At 38.6% G+C, this 19,002-nt stretch overlaps 3 protein-coding genes across 3 annotated transcripts; 1 reads left to right on the forward strand and 2 right to left on the reverse strand.

The window, feature by feature from the left end:
* Nucleotides 1–435: 435 nt before the first annotated feature.
* On the reverse strand, nt 436–7,318 carry LOC135614858 (aspartate aminotransferase, mitochondrial-like). The gene is made up of 10 exons (XM_065112675.1): nt 6,989–7,318; nt 6,769–6,854; nt 4,680–4,886; nt 4,402–4,507; nt 3,751–3,855; nt 3,496–3,668; nt 2,010–2,169; nt 1,749–1,844; nt 897–991; nt 436–814 (listed from the first exon to the last, which is right to left on the reverse strand). The coding sequence occupies exons 1-10, from the start codon at nt 7,175–7,177 to the stop codon at nt 742–744; spliced, it is 1,290 nt and encodes a 429-aa protein (XP_064968747.1). The 5' UTR covers nt 7,178–7,318; the 3' UTR covers nt 436–741.
* A 5,655-nt stretch (nt 7,319–12,973) lies between these two features.
* LOC103987826 (uncharacterized) lies at nt 12,974–16,094 on the forward strand. The gene is made up of 2 exons (XM_009406245.3): nt 12,974–13,464; nt 15,657–16,094. Exons 1-2 carry the CDS (start codon nt 13,112–13,114, stop codon nt 15,874–15,876), a joined length of 573 nt encoding a protein of 190 aa, XP_009404520.2. The 5' UTR covers nt 12,974–13,111; the 3' UTR covers nt 15,877–16,094.
* A 186-nt stretch (nt 16,095–16,280) lies between these two features.
* On the reverse strand, nt 16,281–18,961 carry LOC135614859 (large ribosomal subunit protein uL5z). Its single transcript, XM_065112676.1, has 5 exons — nt 18,821–18,961; nt 18,608–18,715; nt 18,406–18,448; nt 18,132–18,327; nt 16,281–16,726 (listed from the first exon to the last, which is right to left on the reverse strand). Exons 1-5 carry the CDS (start codon nt 18,821–18,823, stop codon nt 16,528–16,530), a joined length of 549 nt encoding a protein of 182 aa, XP_064968748.1. The 5' UTR covers nt 18,824–18,961; the 3' UTR covers nt 16,281–16,527.
* Between the last annotated feature and the right edge of the window lie 41 nt (nt 18,962–19,002).

Genomic DNA, 19,002 nt, shown 5'->3' on the forward strand with positions numbered 1-19,002 from the left:
ATCGAGCTGGTAGTAACCGAAGGTCAAAAGGAGAAATAGTGATTACGACATAGATAAAAAGATCGAAGGAAGAGGGTAACAAGACATAAACAACAAGCATTGAACTTAGCATGTAGCAGGAAAAGGTCAAAAGGAGAGGAGGAGAGGTGAGGATGATGGTACAAAAAGCGACGATGAACGAGGGATGGAGGCGACACCGACGACGAACACAATTTCATCTTTTGGGAAATAAAATATGCTCTACGAGAATAAATAGATCCTAATTAAAAAAATAAAAAAATATTTGTTTTAGAATTCACCCTTTATTTATTACTTATATCACTAATAGACATGAAAACCAAATTGATTAAAACGCATACGCAGGTAATGCAATGTAAGCATTTAAAAGGCAACATTGCTCCAGTCATAAATACGCACCTTCAATGACAAAAGGAATTGTCAATAATTCATGTATATTCACTGTTTCATCTCAGCTAAATGTAAATCCATAATGCATTAAAATTGCTAAGATGCTATAGAATGATTTGTTGCAAAGCAAAAAGAGATGAGCAAGTATATGCTCCAATTTTGATCAACAATGGATTATACTCCAGTTAAATATGCAGCAAGTTGGACTGTCAAAAATCCATTATCTATCTGAAGGGACTTATTTCTGAATTCCAAGTGGGAAAAGAAAAGGCCTCGTGATATTTTGTTGAGACGTCGGTTTTCATTGTTCGAAAAACACAGCAAAGATGAGGCTTAAGAGGATTTTGTCACCTCGTGGATAGCATTTGCCAAGTAGCCAACATTGCCAGTCGTGACACCAGCCATACTGTACATATGGGCACAAATCAAGATATTGAACTGACCAGAAAAACACCTTCCATTACGTGGAATGAATTAAGATGACATACCTGATTCGTCCATTGCGGGTCATATATATATGGAACTCGTCTGTCAAGCGATCGACTTGTTCAGGCGTCATTCCACTGTAGCAGAACATCCCAATCTGATGGAAGACAATAGGCATTGATCTAAAACTAGTCAGAAACAAATGACAATTGGTAGAAACTAACAGAGAGTTTTCAAACAATTAAGGCAGCAAAAAAAAGAACAACTTGGATAATACATCCAAATACCTTCTAGAAGATGAGTTTTTTTTTTTCCTTTGGTTAGATGAATGCATAATGCAATATAATTTCTTTTGTGTGATTGATGCCCGATGATAAGATTCAGTAACCAAAGCTATGCAATATTCCAACAGTGGAACAAGAAATTCACTTTTAATATCTAATATAAGCTATGGAAACATATGAAGGTACTGTCCAAGGAGATCTCAGTGGTGCTTATGCTGTATGATATCTTTATTAGCTGATTGAGTGGAAGCCTAAGATAGTTTACAGTGTATTTCACACAGTGGAATCACCATTACTCCATACCTCCATTTAGATAACACATTGGTAACTGGCACAATTACCAAATGTCACCCACAAAAGCACCATAACATAACCATCATCCTACAAACATCAACGAAACCTCTTCAAATTGGGTTAAAAGCTACCAGCCATATGATGGTAAGAACATTATTTAATATGCCATCTGTATAAATTAGAAACTTGTCAGTTTCTGGTCATGATTCTCTCCCACCTAGCAAACTCCAGCATCAAAGCCATAATGGAGTTTGCTTTCAGAGGGTTCTTGGTGCAGGCCACAGAATATCATCTATTCCAATTCAAATGTATTTAAAAGCTGACGATAAATTTTACCTGGTTTGTTATATGCTCCCAAGACAAAGGCGAACCCAACTTCTCAAGGTTTTCTCGAAGTGCTTTACGCATTCCAATGATACGGTCAGCCATACCCTGAAATGATGATGAGAATGATGCGGTAATCACAAAATTTCTAAGTGTCCTTAGAAGGGAAAACAAACAGTAATTTTGATGATACAATAAATAGGTAATAACACACATGAATGAGAAATTTGAAAGATAAAGAGAAATAAGGAATAAGTTAAGTTCTTCAATCACCTTAACCTCCTTCAGCCACAGAGATTTCAGCTCTGGATCACCTAGGATTATGGAAACAACTAGTGCACCATGAACAGGAGGGTTACTATACATAGGCCTAGCTAGCTGTTGCAACTGACTCTTCACAGCTACTGCTTGCAATTCATCTTCACAAAGGATACTGCAGCCAGAATATGAAACCAACTTATGGCACTAAACCAAAAAGTAAAATTCATTTATAACGACATGACTAGTGAATAATTGTTTTTCAAACACTCATTCTCTCTTTTTTTTTTTTGGTGGATTAGCTACGGAAAAACAGAAAATACAGGAAAAGGCACACAAGATGATAACACATGAAAAAAGCTGAAAACAACAGTGAGTAGCTTGAGCAAGATGGTGAAAAAAGATTCAATCTATTCATATATTAAATAATTTCAGTTTTAAAACATCATTAGGAAGTTTCTAGAAAAAGGAAGAAATAGAGTTTCTTCAGATTTCATGAACAGAAAGTTTTCATGAAAGTAACATTCAACGCTGAGATTTTGATGTAGAATGCTTTCTAGAAAAGGATTGCTGATCATAGACAACTTTCTCATCACCTCATGTACAAAATTTCAGAGATGTTCTATGTCCCACAACATTCAGAAACTGTGAATTATCAGTTGTCACATCACCTTTACGCATCTTAACATATATAATTGTTTTTACAGAAAATTTTACCTTCTGGATAGAGATAAACCAGGACTGGCAATTGGTCTATGGAATGGAAAGATTTATAGGCATGCAGGACCTTTTTTGACTTTACCATGGAGGAATGCCAGCTTAAGTGAGCAACTGGCCATCCTAGATAGGGAGCAAGAGCATGAGCAGCAAATTTGGGGGAAAAACAATGTTTCCACTGCTTCTGCAAAACAGTTTGAAATGGTTCCTTAATTTTGTGTATAAATGATCAACTAAATTCTAAAATTTTGAATCACCGTCTACTGTTATTAACAAAAATACCATTCTACTACTTCCAACAGAGACAGGCATTTAGCATTCTATATTTTATTATGGTTTGTTTTCAATATGTTTTTGTTCTGCATACTGGTAGGGATCTTTTAAATCCCTTATGCCAATTGGATGGATTCCTCAACAAAAAAAAAACGACAACTTCCAAACATGAGATGAACCAGAAAGTAACAATTCAGGCATGAGAAAGAAGACAAAATCTAAATGCAGAAAAATATATTTGAGAAAGAAAGTATAAGTGTAAACCTAGAGTGAATTTATTTAAAAAGATTCTAATTGCAAATATATGTATACTTGCATAGCTTTTCTGGGAATGATTAGAGTCATGGCTCCTTCACAGCATTGTTGCTTGTATTAACCTCGGTTTCTCTACAATATTACCTATTATTGCTTATATGGAAAACAAACTATAGCCACATAACTTCAAGCGAGCTGATGATTCGATTGTTTATGGATAGGAACCAACTTAATTTCTCAAAAACAAAATAAGTACCTAAGGCACCCAACTCTTTGCCCATACAGTCCCATATTTTTTGCATACGACTGAGCACAACCAATGAGGTGTCCATCTTCAAGGAAAATTCGAATTGCTTTAGCATCTCTATTTGGATCGCCACTAGCAAAACCTTGGTATGCCATGTCAAAGAAGGGGAAGTGGTTCTTAACCTATCAAAAAATAGACAAACATTTTATCATGATATGTCTAAATAAATTCCATTATAATGGCCAGGAAAAGGGGATTGAATACCTTGAACTGATAAGATATCTCTCTCCACTGTTCTTCAGAGGGATCCACCCCTGTTGGATTATGTGCACATGCATGAAGCAAAAAGAACGAACCATTTGGTGCATTCTAGATGAAATTCAGGAAAACAATATCAGAATTTAAACTAGAATATTGGCATCTGCGTGATTGGGTATTATAAAAGGTCACTCAAACTGAATAACAGAAAATATTAATGCTTATCATACAATAACACAGAAAAAAAATTTATGGTTTCTGAATCAAAAGTTAGTACAACAGGCACAAGCAAAGCTTGAAACAAGAACATCTTAAGAAGCACAGAATGCTAAAATGCACAAAAGCAGAACACAAAGTCAAAGAAGATATCAAGGAAGTTCAAATTTAAATCTTCATGAAGGGTGAGACAGAATGATTCTTTTTTCCTGAAAAATTTTACTAAGAGTATTTGTACTTAAAAAGCCTAGATGAGAACAGTGAGAGCAAAAATGCAAGGTCACTTTGGAAACAATTGTATAAATTATAATAAGCAATGACAATAATTTTCATCACTTAATGAATTGAATCGAAAAGAATGCACAATTATTTCTAGTACACTAGGGGTCTGTTCTGTGATGTAAAGCCAATTCCAAGACAATGCATAATTGACTAGAGTACCTTGATGTCATCCATCATGGATGCAAAGTCGAGTCCCTTTGTTTCAGGATGGTAGTAACGGAAAGTCCTTTGAGGTACACAAGCATCTCTCCATATGTTATGGTGGCTGCAAAACAACAGTAGCAAGAGTAAGATTCTGAAGTGTAAGTACCATAAAAAATAAACACATGTCAACCCTGGATGCTCCCTGATCATGTTCACACAACTAAATTCATACTAAAGGATGAATGACAAACAGGGAATGAAAACAGAAACTAAATGAACTCAATAAAACTCACTTAGCCCAAGTTGGTATTGGTATATAAATCTGTGTGTCTGGTAAGAAACGCTTCTGGAAGTCAGCAAAAAGCCGGCAGGCACCTGTTCCGGAAAGAGCCTGAACAGCTGCGATCCTTTTCTCTTTTATAAGCTCAGAATCCTCTCCATAAGCAAGCTTCAATGACTCCTCAATCATCTTAATGCTTCCTCCCATTGGAAGATATTCCCTGAAACAAACATAAGAGTCACTATATTCTTCAGCATACAAAGAAATGATTATATCTTGGAACAATCACAGACCCACTGAATGCTACGCAGCTGAAATTACCGATCGTCATAGAAAAATATACAGATTTAACCTTAAAGTAAAGAGAAGAAAATCACAAACTAAAATAATGCAGTTAACAATATTTCAACAGTGAGATAAGCCAAATGTCGTGTCAAAATCAACTAAAGTTTGACCATGATGATGTAGTTGTAAAACTAACCATTTTCAACCAATAAGGAATTCTCTAAGATATACCAGAAAAAGTCATTTAAACACTGAATTTTATGTATTTGAACATAGGCCATTCTCACATACTAACAAAGTCTAGGTGTATATCTTCAGCCATAACATGTCATACTAACAGAGGGAATGGTGTACAACTGTGACTTTACACCAACAGAGCATATCTTGTCAGGTTTTTGAGACACATTAGCCATTATAGATGGACAAACTGGACCCTTTTTTTCTCTTTTCAGATCAAGCATAGATGGATCTCACTTCTCTTTTGGTAGCTTATGTTCAGATCCAAAGCAAGATGTGGATTTAGGGAAATGGAAAGGTCACTATGGCACTTTTGCTTCATTGGATAGGATTAGAGAGTGTTAGTGTCCAAATTTAAGTTGATCTCTTTCTCACCAACTTAAACCTTTGGGAACCTTTGGGATAAGTATGAAAAATAAAATTTTATTATGGTAAATATTTCATGAGTTCAAATCATGGCTCTCGCCCTGGGACTTCAGCAGTGGATTTGTGCACCTGTTATCAGTCTTGTTTAATCCAGATTAAACTTTTTGGGATAAGTGATAACCCCAACTAAAATCTCACCAGGGTGGAGGCTAACAAATTGCAAAGGATACAAAAGTGGCATTGGATGGTTTTTCTCCTACGAAAGTCCTCAAGAATTATTTCCTCCATTTGTTTCCTTTTTTATTTTGAGGTGACCAACAGAACCCACAATGTTGAGTGTCACACAACAAAGTACAATCATAAGTAATGCTTCCCGCACTGATTTGACAAACACACAATCAAACACCAGCAACTTTGAACAAAAATTAGGTGATGATGTTGTAAACACAAAAAACAGTTGGTCTTTGACAAAGTGGATGTATCAAGAATATTTCCCTTCACAGCAGACAGCTGGCATAAGTGTTGATTTCATGAAATCAATATTTGCTGAAAATTACCGAAGCTTGTTGAAAAACCTAGTCATAATAAACTCCATGATCATTTGCCAAGGAACAACTTACAGTTTTTTATAAGCAAGTATAACAATGCATTCCCCTGCCATGAGGCAGAAATCTAACCAGTTACAGATTATTTACATTTCAAAATATTGGGTTGTAGCTTACATGTTTCACTTAGCAGTACTTCATGGAGCTAACATTACACAAGACACACAAGTTATCCCTCAAGAAAGGTTGTGATTACTACATCAGCAACATAACTCAATTTCATGCATGTGCATAAAAAATCATCAAATAGTCACACAACATGGTAAGTAGATGACGGCCAAATCAAGCGACACCACAGATTCCAAAAACTACAGGGCATAGTGGCATACAGGTAGACCAACAAAAATGCGGAGAAGAAAGAGGACTGGATTCCCATGGGACCGCAGCAAGTTGCTAAGAGAAACTTTTGAGGAAAATTTGCAAGTAAAATGGCATAACACTAGTACACGAAATATAAACGAAAAAAAAATAGCAAAAGAGAAAATCTTCGAAGAGTATAAATAGTTCATATATATGCAAAGCAACAAAAGAAAAAGTGACAACTTTTGGATATATCTATGAGGCATAATACAAAGTTAAGTAAGAAAGTAAGGAATAAAAAGAGATCACATGTTAAGGTTTCCGGCAATCCTTCGTTCGGCTTCCCTGACGCATTCAAGAACCACCGGCTTCCCGTTGTCATCACGGTAAGCTCCCTATACAAAAAGGTCAAAAGGGTGACATCGATAGTTTCCTATCAATAAAACCAGAATCTTCGAAACCATCACCAACAAAATGGGGAGAGTGCTACGAGATCAAAAACAGGAAAGGATGGGAAGAGAGGACAGACCACTCCGACATTGACTTTGTCGGGGCTGGGATCGGCAAGGAACGCCTCGGTGACCCCGAGGATGGGGTCCTTGGCCGCGGGCTCCACGTGCCCAAACCAGGAAGCCATGGATCGAGTACCGATCGTCGCCATCACCGGCGACGGAAGGATCCCTCTCCTTTTCAGGATCTCTCGGCTGATCGCGGCCATGGACCTCTATGCAGTCTTCTCCCTACGTATCGAAAAGGATAGTGGAGGAGAAGGGAGGAGGTCAGGAACCGACAAGTAGAGCGGCGCGTCAGCGGCGGAAGAGGGGAAGGATGGCGAAGCGAGAAGAGGGGAAAGCGAGCGGGTTGAAGAAGAAACCGCCCTCGGGTTTTAGCACTAAACCCATTGAAAATTTACAGAACTGCCACATCGGATGCACTTTTGATAGGCGTGTAAGACTCGCCCACAAATATATCTGCGCTGTGGTTGGACGAAGAAACCGGTTCCCAGGTGGGTCCCCGTATCTTGCAATCACAGATAAGGTGGACGTGAGCTGATACAAAAAGTATTGTCGCTTACGGCACTCTCTCGAGGAGATGCGCCCAGGGAAGTGCGTGTCCGACTCGATCACCGCTTGTATAAATAACTACGTAATTAGAGAATATTTTTATTAATATTTAGTAGAGGTGTAAAAAAATCGAACCGAGAATCAGAACCGATTTATAAATATTTTTTAAAAATATATATATATATATATAATACTGATTTGAAAGTATAAATAATCGTTAACATGATTCGTAGTTTGTTCGGTACATTTAGTTCATTGTGTTCGAGTGTTGGTGGTGGTGATCCATCGTCGATCTATCCCTTGTATCATCGAGAGATGTATATTCGACCTAGATCAATCTAAGTTAGATAGAATCTCTATCACTATGCTGGAACAATCGAATATGAGACTTTATAGACTTTAAAGTTCATAGGATAAAAACGAGTTATTTTGAGGCATTGTCGGATGGGGTTGGGTTTCCCGACCTCCCCATCTCCTCCCAACTTGATCGGGTTTGTTGATCTCCACGACTCAAATGAAGGAAGGAATCTGGTTTCCCAACCTTCATGCCTCGACGAAGGTTGAAGTCAAGAGTCGGGTTTCTTAACCTCCCAACCACGAGCAAGAGTCGAGTTTTTTTATTTTCACACCTTGGGTGAAAGTGGGGGTCAGATTTCCCAACTTCTATATTTTTGGCAGAGATGGGGTTTAGGCTTCATGACTTTTATACCTCAATATTTAGTGAAGATGAGGGCTTCCCACCATCCATGCCTTAGTGAAGGAGGGTGTCAGTTTCTCAACCTCTCATTCTTGAGCGAAGGTAGAGTTTGCATCTTTTTTATTATTATGCGGAGGTCTCGTTTTTACTCGAGGTGCTCAGATCTTTTTTTTTTTAATTTATAAGCCTCCAAGCTGATGGGTTATATTGGACAATGGCTTACCCACCTGAGTAAAGGAGGGGTCAATGCTTTATCTCTCTACTTATGGGCATTTTTTTCCTTGTATCTCTCGCCGTAGTGGACTTACTCTTATACAGGTCAAGTTTTTTCGACTCATGTATCTCAAATATATCTTGTCTTAACCCTTCCACCATGGCAAGTTTCTTCTTATTATGATTGAGTGTTTCCGACTTATATGACTCCGACACATTTTGTCTTGTGCCTCCTATCGTGATAGATTTTTTTATATGCGAGTTGGGTTTTCTTGACTAATGTGTATCAAATATATTTTGTCTTATACCTCTCACTATAATAGGTTTCTTATTATACAGATCGGATTTCCCTAACTCATACGCCTCGACCATATTATGTCTTATGCCTTCCATCATGGCGAGTTTCTTCTTGCATAGGTCAGATTTTTCTAAGTCATGTGCCTTTAGCAAATTTTATCTTGAGCTTCTTGTCATGACGAGTTTCTTCTTATACGAGTCATGTTTTCCTTTCTCACGTACATTAGGTATATTTTGTCTTATGCCTCTCGTCATGACGAGTTTTTTATTACGCATAGGTCAGACTTTCCCAACTCATGCACCTTGAGTATATTTTGTTTTATGCCTCCTATCACGATTGTTTTTTTTATGTTTTTTTAGGTGGTCTTCACACATCGATCACTTTTGTACTTTATGAGGTTGTTGTCACACAATCGTCACTTTTGTACTTCCCAATGTAATCTTTGTACACTAGTATCTTTGCACTTTCCAAAGTGCCCCTTCTTTGACTTATAGCATCATTATTATGTCACAACCTTTCTTGATCGCGTATGGGATGTCGGCTTCATCATTCACTCCCTCAAGATCAACAATCACCACGAGAAGATATAGGGGCTGAAGAGAAAAAAAAAGAAACCCACTACTTATCACAGGTAGAGGCTCGAGGAGTTAAGCTAGCAAGGTAACTCGAAGAACTCGAGCGATGCCTCACTGAGAGGTGGGTTCGATGAGGGCATATAACTCTGAGCTTATATAGTAAGTTACAAGGTTTCAAGAGGAGGTGATCTTCATCTTATCTTATAAGGTGTTGGTCTTTACTGAATCATCGAGTCTGCCTACACAACTTAGTCGCTATGTATTTTCCTTACTGCATCGTTAGGCTTATCCATCAGACCAGTCTCTACCTTAGTAAGTCAATGTTTCATTTTGGATGTACAGACCCGACTGAGTTAGTGTAATTTTTTGAAATAATGAAACTTTTTTCCTTAACTTATTATAACACCTATACCCCCAAAATATAGTTGGGTCGCTAACTTCAGCTTTTTAAAGTATCAAGTCTTGTCTAGAGGTGCTTCAATCATTAACTCCACTGGCTCAAAATGCGGGATGAACTTGGTGAAGCCTTAGGGGTCCATAGGTGGCGCCTCGGGTCGAACCCTCTTTGTTAGGGAGTTCGTCGTAAGTAGCACTTGCATGACTCCCTTAGGTTGCTTCTCATCTCTCTAATGTTTTGGAGTAAGCCTCATCTCTAAATATGATATGTAGATTCATGGTCTCAAGAGATGAGATAGAGTCGCTAGTAAACCTCATCAACAAAGAAGTCATAGGGGAAGGTCATTAATTGACAACTCGAGTTTTTAAAAAGTATCAAACTAGAGGATATCAATAGAGTTACTTGTGTCAATCATAACCCTCTTCACCTAAGCATTGATCCATTGACATAAAAACTATCAAGATATTATCATGATTCGGGTCAAGGTACTCCATCTCTTTCTCCTTGAAAGTTATCTTTAGGCTGTCATTTGTCCTCAAGCATTTTTTAATGGTAGCTTAGGTATAAGCCTCACAACCCGAGGAGCTCTCTATCCTAAAGGTAAGTCCATTAATAATGACATCAATTTGTCTCTTCACCAACTCCTGAGGTTGGGGTGAGGGTTCTTGATGCTTTTGGACGAATCGCCCGAGGTGTCCATGATGTATGAGTTCATCAATCTACTATTTTATATTGTAACAATCATTTGTGTCATAATCATAATCCCAATGGAACAGGTAGTATTTGGACTTATCTATTTTCGACAATAAGATCTTCATTAGGTGATGATCTTTCAAGAGCTCATTCTCTTTCATTTGCGAAAAAACTTTAGTTCTGGTCATATTGACAATTGTCGGTGGTCTCTCTATCAATGATCAGAAGAAGTGAGAGGGCTTTAGCCCTATCATAAAAGTCTATATTATGAGTGACGGATAGTATTTAGCACGAGGAGCGTTGTCACTGATGGCCACGAGCATACATTCGTGAAAAAGTGAAGTTTGAACCCTTTTTATGAACTAAGCAAAAGAAGCCATAGAAAGTAGCCTTAGGCGGGCATACCATTCTTGTGTTGAGCCTCTTAACGTAGTTAGGAAGGTGCGACACATCAGGATATTTGAAGTATTATACAATGATATTTGAGCACAAAAAGCTATAATGTGCTATGTTAAGTTGACACTATCATTGAATGCCTTAAGGATATGAGATAGAATTTTGCTAGAATCGAATCCTCTTAGATTTTCTTAGTGAATAGCGACCAACCTGAGGTAGGATCGATCAACGCTTTCCCTTTTAATTGTTAGAGCTCTCGTTACATCTTCTCCAAATATCAGTCCATCTATCGTAACTAGATTCATAAGGAATCCTCCGTTGACTTTGTCGAATTAGGCCACAGATTCAAGTAGTGTAGAATGGTAGTGCAATCTGTTGAATTCCATGATTGGGGACCAAAGTGCCTCCCTCGACCGACAGTTCAATGAGTCTCGAGTGCTCTTGGGATATCAACACCATATTGGGTCAGAGAATCTCGACGAGTGCCAGTGTTTATTACGGTGGAGCCAATGACAGTGGCTAAGTTGATGGCACTGCCTGCTAGGTTAACTGGTGCAAAAGTGAAGTGATGACCTGTATTATTCTTGTTAACATCTACACTTACTAAGTAAAATTTAAGAACACTTCGGCGGGAACAAGCAAATGGCTTGGGGTCATCCCTGAAGGTGAGAGATTTAGGTAATTGAATAGACATCAATATCAAATCGATGTCTGCATCGAGGTGCAAATGTTATAGGATTAAGTCATTGACGTTCTAGTCAGTCCAATACGATCTGGACCTATATATGTAGAGTTGTCTGAGATAAAAACATCAAGCTCCTGATGTACCACCTACATGAAGACCAAGATCGGGAGATATTTTTCAACCTAATATCTCTGACACCCAAGTTAGTAACTTGAGGTAATAAGCATATGAGTGTGAATGCGAGTGGTCAAAAAGGTAATCTTACTTTCATTATGTTGAAGATAAGTTTTTATACTTGGTTATAAAGAGATAGAATATTCCATGAAATATTCTATGGGGAGACAATCTCTAATAGCCTCCAACAATCTCCCCTTGCCCTCATGCCCATGTGGGGGGTAAGGGACAACCCATAATCGTCTACTTTGGACTCTTGCCCACTTAGGTAAATAGGTGGAGGGTAGCCTCTGTCTTCTCCATCCACCTTAGATATCATGTAATGATCACATGTCGGATGAAGATTAGTTGATTATGTTTTATTTATTACAAACTAATTTTTAATTTAAAAAATATTAATTCAATTGAGTTCACCATTTTAAATCGATTCAATCCGGTTAATGAAATCAACCTAAAGATATATATATATATATATATAGTTGACAATGTGATAGTCATGTGTCGGATGAAGATGAAGATTAATCGATAGTATACTCTCTATCATAAACTAATTTTAATTTAAAAAATATTAGTTCGATTGAGTTCACTATTTTAAGTCGGATTCAATTCGATTTATCAAATCAACCTTATCTCAATTATCTCATGGTTGAAGCGAACAAAACTTTGATCAAAATATCGAAAAAGAAGGGTCCTCTATGACATCCTATCAATATCTTCCTCAACTTAATATTATTACATGAAAAATTTATGGGGATAATATTTTCTATTTTAATATTATGTATATTGATAGAAAGATAAGTATACATATTAATTGATCACTTACGTAAAATCATCTAGGTCAAATCAATTATGAAATACTAATTGACCATCTAGTCTGTATACATTATTACGCTTTGATGAGATTGATCAGAATTATATTAGTGCTTCTTAGAGTAATTTAATTTTGTTTTTTTAGATTTTTTTTCTTCGCACTCAGTTATTTTAATAGTCGCAATGGTTCTCAAGAAACGTCTACGGCAGCTCAAAATTGTTGACTCGGATGAGGCAGTTACCGCAGTCTCAGAGCCCAAACGAACCAACGCGTAGAAGGTGGGTCCCCACGTCTGCAGCCAATCAGTGTTGCGTGAACAAAGAGAAATAGGAGGGTACACATGAGGTGTCACAGCCAGTTGGTGGGCCTTCTCATTGTTGTGATCCAAATCATACCACCCATCAATTAATCGGTATTCCAGTCCTCGGATCACTGATGCGATCCAACGGATGACATCGCTCATCTATCTACATCTCAACATCACCCACTTCCTCGAGGGACTCGACTACCATTTCTTTTCTCTCAGCTGCCGCTCTCACCAACTCCCCACACAAACAGACGCTTGCTTTTTCTTCCGGAGTCCTTCATTTTCCTCCTAATTTCTTTGTCGGCTTCCCTCACAGTTCCCGATGCCCGTCGAGTACGAGGGATGACAACCGCCTCGGTAACCGCGGCCGTGTTGATCGCGGTGAGGCCCGCGGAGGCGGAGTGCTCCGACCGCGGGGGCGGCGACGGGCTGGGGGGAGAGGCGGAGGCGGCGGCCTCGGACCCGCCGAGAGACTCTGTCGTGGCCATCGATGTCCCGGGTGTCGGTGCAGATGTAGATGGGGCCGGTGATGGGAAGAGTGAGGTGGAGAAGGTGTGCAGGATCTGCCATTTGAGCTCTGACGTTGGAGGATTGGAGGTGCCGAACTTGATCCAGCTCGGGTGCGCGTGCAAGGGGGAGCTCGGCGGCGCGCACCGCCGATGCGCCGAGGCTTGGTTTCGGGTGAAGGGTAACAGGTACTCTCTGAAACTGTGCATTTCGTGTGTCCATTGATATTGCACGGAAGATGTTTGCAGAAACTTCAAGTGAGAGATGCAGTTCTACGAGATCTAGATTGATTGAGATCAGATAGATAGTACATATGGATCAACGTTACCAAGATAATAAATAAGCTAAACAATTTATAAGGACCATATAAATTTAGTCGTGCATCTCTGCACCTTCCAATCTTCAATCTCACACCAAATTTCGTTGAATTTGATGCTCTTCTCTACATAACACCCTTTCCATCTTCTGCTCTTAGTCTTTCATAGTTTGAGATCCCTGCAAATTGTTGTTGCCTTTGAGATCCCTTTGTGGTGCTACTGAGGAGCCCAACCAATTTAGTTGCCCATGCATAATTCTATGAGATTTGATCTTAAAAAGAAATAGATATCCACCTTATAGTAAATTCCAAATTTTTTTTAATATGTGAACCATATATCATCCAAGTCAGTATGCTCATGTTTGATCTGCAACTAGTCAGGTTTCAGTTTCATCATTGGAGGAAAGATTATTGTCTTGGGCTCAAATAAGACGGTGTCAGCTGATGACTGATAAAAACTTTGACAGTTTAACATAATATCTTGGACTCAAATTCTATCTTCATCATTTACTTTTTATTAAAAAAAAAGATAAAGAGAAATTATTGTCTCTATACTAATTATTCATTGAAAAAAATGGAAAGATTATTGTCTCAATACTAATCATTATATGCTTGTTATTGTCCACTATAAATATTTTCATGACTTGTGGTTTAAGAATATTTTTCTTTCTTTTGCTACACTATATATAACTTTGTTGTGCTTCCAAGTTAAAAAAATATGTTTCTGTGCTTGCATTGAATTTATTGGAAAATAAGTTGTTTATTTCTCTATTCTTTACATTTATAAGGTTATTTATACAGAAGTCGATATTCTCATATTTCGATTGTCTAAACTTCCTTGTACCTAAAAAATGTTCTAGCGGCATCATAGAAGATGGAACTTACTGTAGTACCAGTCTAGTGCCAATTGGGGGAAAGAGACTGGAGTTCTCTAAGTGCATGGTCATGACCGCGAGTCATTCTTTACATATAAGTTTAATAGAAAACATTTTTCATGCTTAATGCACTGTCATGAGAAAATGTTGGTCGAAAGCTTCGTCAATCAACAGTTGCAATGTGTTCACTTTCTTAAGACTTTCAACCATGTCACTTCACATCTGTCTATAGCATATCACTAGCAAACCTGAACCGCTTTTATAATCATTGGCAGTCACTTGTGATATCTTTCTCAATTCTACCCATCGTATACATTGTAAACATATCATTACGAGATTACTATAATGCCTTGTTGAAAATAACCTCTTCTTCAAACTTCTTTTTGCCTTTTATTTTCCCTGCTTCCCCAATGCATTTCCCACTTTGTTCAACCCTTCCCTTTCACCTAAACAATTTCATCAGTTGATTGATACTGAACGGTATGATGGATTGACTGTTTCTGGTAATTGAGGGATGAATACCACGGATTAACTTTGTTAGCCATGAAAGGATGGGGGAAGGGACGTTGGATTGACTGTATTGGTCACCAAAGGATAATGATGATTTTGGTGGGTATAATGGATTTCGACTGTGTTGGCCACTAGGGGTTGGAGATGAATTTGGTAGTAATCCCTGATAAATCAAATAGGGAGAGTTATAGACAATGCGGTAGATTGCTGTGATGTCAACTTTCTAAACACAATGACCAGCCAGAATTATCATGCACAATCCAAGGTTCTACTATTTTTAATTAAGAATTCAGACTTTTGCAATGGAATATATTTATAGCATTTTTCTGTGTGGGTTTTGAAACTTGGTTGACCATATTACTACCCATGTTTCATGTGTTATATTGTGCTAATATGCATGTTAGTATTTGCGTTGGGTGCAAGTGGATGATCACCTCAACCAGTATCCATGTCCTGCTGGAACTTCCTTTAGTTGACCATTATTGTGTTAGATGCTTCTTTGATATATCTCCACTCATACACTGTTCTTCTTTTTGTGCTTCTCCCATTGCCACTCAGTTCGCTTAGACCCTTTTCTTGGTATATTCTCCTTTTTTTCCTTTGCACTTCTGCCATCAGTCCCAAATAAATTTTGCTGTTTCTAACGAATAATCATTCCAACCTTTTGATTACTGTTCAGATATTGCGAAATTTGTGGTGCAAATGTGAAAAATGTAAATGGGGATGAAGACGGTAATTTCATGGAATCATGGAACGAGGGGAGGATGTTGGGCAGGAGCCATAGAAGCTCAACTGAGATGAACAGTTGCTGGAGAAGTCAACCATTTTGTAATTTCTTGATGGCTTGCTTGGTGGTGGCATTTATTCTTCCATGGTTTTTCCACATAAATCTATTCTGAATTTGCTCTACCCACACTATTGATTGGTCAAAGGAGATGTCGAGATCTCTCCCAGCCGGTTAAAGGTTTTGTGGCCGGTGACAAGCAAAAAAATGGTCGTCAAGCATGTCTATTTATCGTATGCAATGTGGTCTACGTTGTTGTTAGTCCCTAAGCATTTAAAGATGATTTCTTCTACGTTGTTGTGTCTTATTGAATATATTGGAACATTTCCCCAAGGATTTTGGTTGTTTTCTGGAGGCATAGATGTCTGTCTTTTAGTCATCAAGGAAATAGAAAGCCATACTAACTTCAACAGCTTATTTCATGTTACTCAACTGTTGGTTGCTCATAGAACTTTTGCTGTAAGATACTGAAGCGCCTAAATATCTAATGTGCAGTCGGTGCATCGTGCAATAGGACGATTAGAATTAGACTGAATTCATTGCCAACCACTACCAAACACAAGTAGTATTTGCCATCTAAGATTACCAGGAACTAATGCAACTTATAGAACCAAAATGTAGTTTTACTAGTTCCTTATGGATGAGAATGCTCAGAAACAGGTAGAACATTTGGAAAAGCAAATAAGGTCCATGGATCATCGGAACTCTCGCCGGAAGGAACAGGCAAAGCAAGATGGAAGAATTGATTCTAAGATAATTAGGAATCTTAACCAGTGGTTGTTTGGGACTTGTTAAGAATAACGCCTTCATATTTGACCTGGAACCACTTCATGGCATCATCCTTGGTAACCCTATGCTGGATTCCAACACGCGACTTGCATCGGCGGCGACGGGCCACACGATAACCAGCACGTTCCAAGACCACATAGAAATCCATGCCATAGATACCTGTGGACGGGTCGTACCTACAAAAGTAACATAGATACTTAGCGGAGCAACTGCAATCAGCACTGTTGTTCAGGGAGAAATAAAAAGCTATTCGGATTCTTATTATGCAATACTTAGCAAAGCAACTGCAATCAGCACTGTTATTCAGGGAGAAATAAGAAGCTATTCCGATTCTTATTATGCACGCCGAAAAAACTTCACATGGCTCACTGGGAATCCTCTGAAAGGTCATATGCATGCAGAAAAGATCAGCTACCCATATAATGTAGTTCCTGGATCAGACTAATGCACACAACATACAAAATAATGAATCATGCACATGGAAATTTTGCAACGAGCCTTTTGCAGTATTCTTATTTGACGTTTTCTCCAACACATCCTAAAACCTCATTCCGGAGAAAAAGAATCTTATTTTATATAAAGAATAGGGAATTTGGATAAAGAGCTTTAAAAGACCAACATGGGGAGGTTTTATAGGGAAGTTAGAGAAAAAGCTCAGGTTTACATTATTTCAAATGCTGTCGATCCACAATTCTAAAGGAAAGTGGCATAAGATATTGTTCCTTTTTCAATCTGTTTCATGACTTTCCACAGCCATTCTGTTGATTATTGTTTGGATGATAACGATTTCATCAATGCTAAGGACAAAAATCATTTATGCAACAAGTGATAGAGTCTCACAACTAGGTTCAATAATCATCATCCTTCAAGAAAAAAAATGTCATACCGGCAAGTAATACAAAGATGTCATGTGCCCTTTTTTTTCATTTTATATTCTCGCTAGCGAGAAACTCTAAAGATCTTATATCTTCAAGAAAACTGACTTAATCACTTCTCATCCCATCTGATGTTCCTAAACAAAGCTTAATGCTAAGTTTCATGCTACTACAGTTGCTAAGACTTCAATAAGATTAAACTTCAGGTAGATGTGAAGGTCAAAGATCCTTAACTCATCGTAAGGAGCGATGAGCTCTTGTCCCGGTGATGGTGTGCACAACAGTTATAATTGAAATCTTCAAACTAAGGTTGGTTCCCAAGCATACTTAGTGCATAATAAACACTAATACTGGATTTTCCGAAAGCAAGGATGGTCGACATTTTGTTACGATAAACCATAACGGCAAGCGAAAAATCCAAAGTTCACCATCCCATTCCCCACAATTAACTATAAAACAACATACTCTACTCTCCCTAGGTAAAGGAATGATATGTATTTTAGTCCGGCCCAAAGTGCTTGAGACAAAAGGAATAAGATTAATAGAGATATTGTTACAGGTTAATTCTTATACTACAAAGCATCTCATGATATAAGAACTGAAGGACACACCCCCTCCAACCTCACATTCAGATCTTTCAAACTAAAAGAATGTAAATAATATTCAAAATTATGTGAAAAGAGGCAGAGGGTTTATCCAATCTTACTTGATTCCAAGATCAATGTGTTCTTGTATGCCGAAACCAAAACAACCAGTGTCACTGAAGTTTCTTCTCAGAAGCTCATATTCCTTCACTTTCAGTCCACTCTCCAGGAGCTGCATCGCCTTGTCACCCCTGACGGTGACATAGCACGCAATCTTTTCGTTGCGCCTGATCCCAAATGACCTAACAGTGTATCGTGCTGCAGCAAGAACAACAAGTTCCAGGAATCACGAACAAGATCGAAGCTTGCAGCAAAAGAAAAGAAGAAGGAAAGTACCCTTCGAGAACACCGGTGTTTGCCCGCTCAATTGCTCTAACACCTGCAAATGATAGGAAAAGGAGAGAGTAAGGAACCCCGCTCCAACGAATTTGGAGTTGGCAGCGTACAAAACCTCCGCCATTCAGTAGTAATCGAACAAATCAAAGTCGTGTCGAAGAGGAACTGAAGCGGAAGATGAATCCGAACGCAGATCCAGTACCTTGGCGGCCCTAGTGAGGCGGTCACCGCTCTCACCGACGGAAATGTTGAGGACGAGCTTCTGAACCTTGATCTCCCTCATTGGGTTCGACAGCTTCTTCTCCGAGGCCTGCAAAGAAGAAACGGGACAACGACGCCATCAGCGAACAGACGAGAAGAGAGCGAAAGCAAGGGGAGAGGAGGAGGAGGAGGAGGATGGGCGGAAAGCATCGACCATGGCAAGAGATTGAGAGGCGTATGGCGGCGGCGGCTGCTAAGTCCAGGCTCGATGGAAGAAGGCACGAACCCCCTAAATGGTGTTCGCCAACGGTGATCGTTGATTTAGGGTTTTCGCTGGCTGTTTTAGGGGGGATTGACTGAAATGACGATATTACCCACAAAAAAAGAAAAGAAATG

The sequence above is a fragment of the Musa acuminata genome, chromosome BXJ2-6 (assembly GCF_036884655.1).
Source record: "Musa acuminata AAA Group cultivar baxijiao chromosome BXJ2-6, Cavendish_Baxijiao_AAA, whole genome shotgun sequence".
NCBI classification, from domain to species: Eukaryota; Viridiplantae; Streptophyta; class Magnoliopsida; order Zingiberales; family Musaceae; genus Musa; species Musa acuminata.

Excerpts from the sequence above, each read along its gene's own strand:
- LOC135614858 (XM_065112675.1), bottom strand. The coding sequence starts at position 7,177 with ATGGCCGCGATCAGCCGAGAGATCCTGAAAAGGAGAGGGATCCTTCCG. Across the intron at positions 4,887-6,768 it reads ATTGCCGGAAACCTTAACAT|GGAATATCTTCCAATGGGAG; the intron begins GTGATCTCTTTT and ends TGTTTGTTTCAG. Across the intron at positions 1,845-2,009 it reads TGTGGCTGAAGGAGGTTAAG|GGTATGGCTGACCGTATCAT; the intron begins GTGATTGAAGAA and ends TCATCATTTCAG.
- LOC103987826 (XM_009406245.3), top strand. The coding sequence starts at position 13,112 with ATGACAACCGCCTCGGTAACCGCGGCCGTGTTGATCGCGGTGAGGCCC. Across the intron at positions 13,465-15,656 it reads TTTCGGGTGAAGGGTAACAG|ATATTGCGAAATTTGTGGTG; the intron begins GTACTCTCTGAA and ends ATTACTGTTCAG.
- LOC135614859 (XM_065112676.1), bottom strand. Across the intron at positions 18,449-18,607 it reads GCCTCACTAGGGCCGCCAAG|GTGTTAGAGCAATTGAGCGG; the intron begins GTACTGGATCTG and ends TATCATTTGCAG. Across the intron at positions 18,328-18,405 it reads AACACCGGTGTTCTCGAAGG|CACGATACACTGTTAGGTCA; the intron begins GTACTTTCCTTC and ends TTCTTGCTGCAG.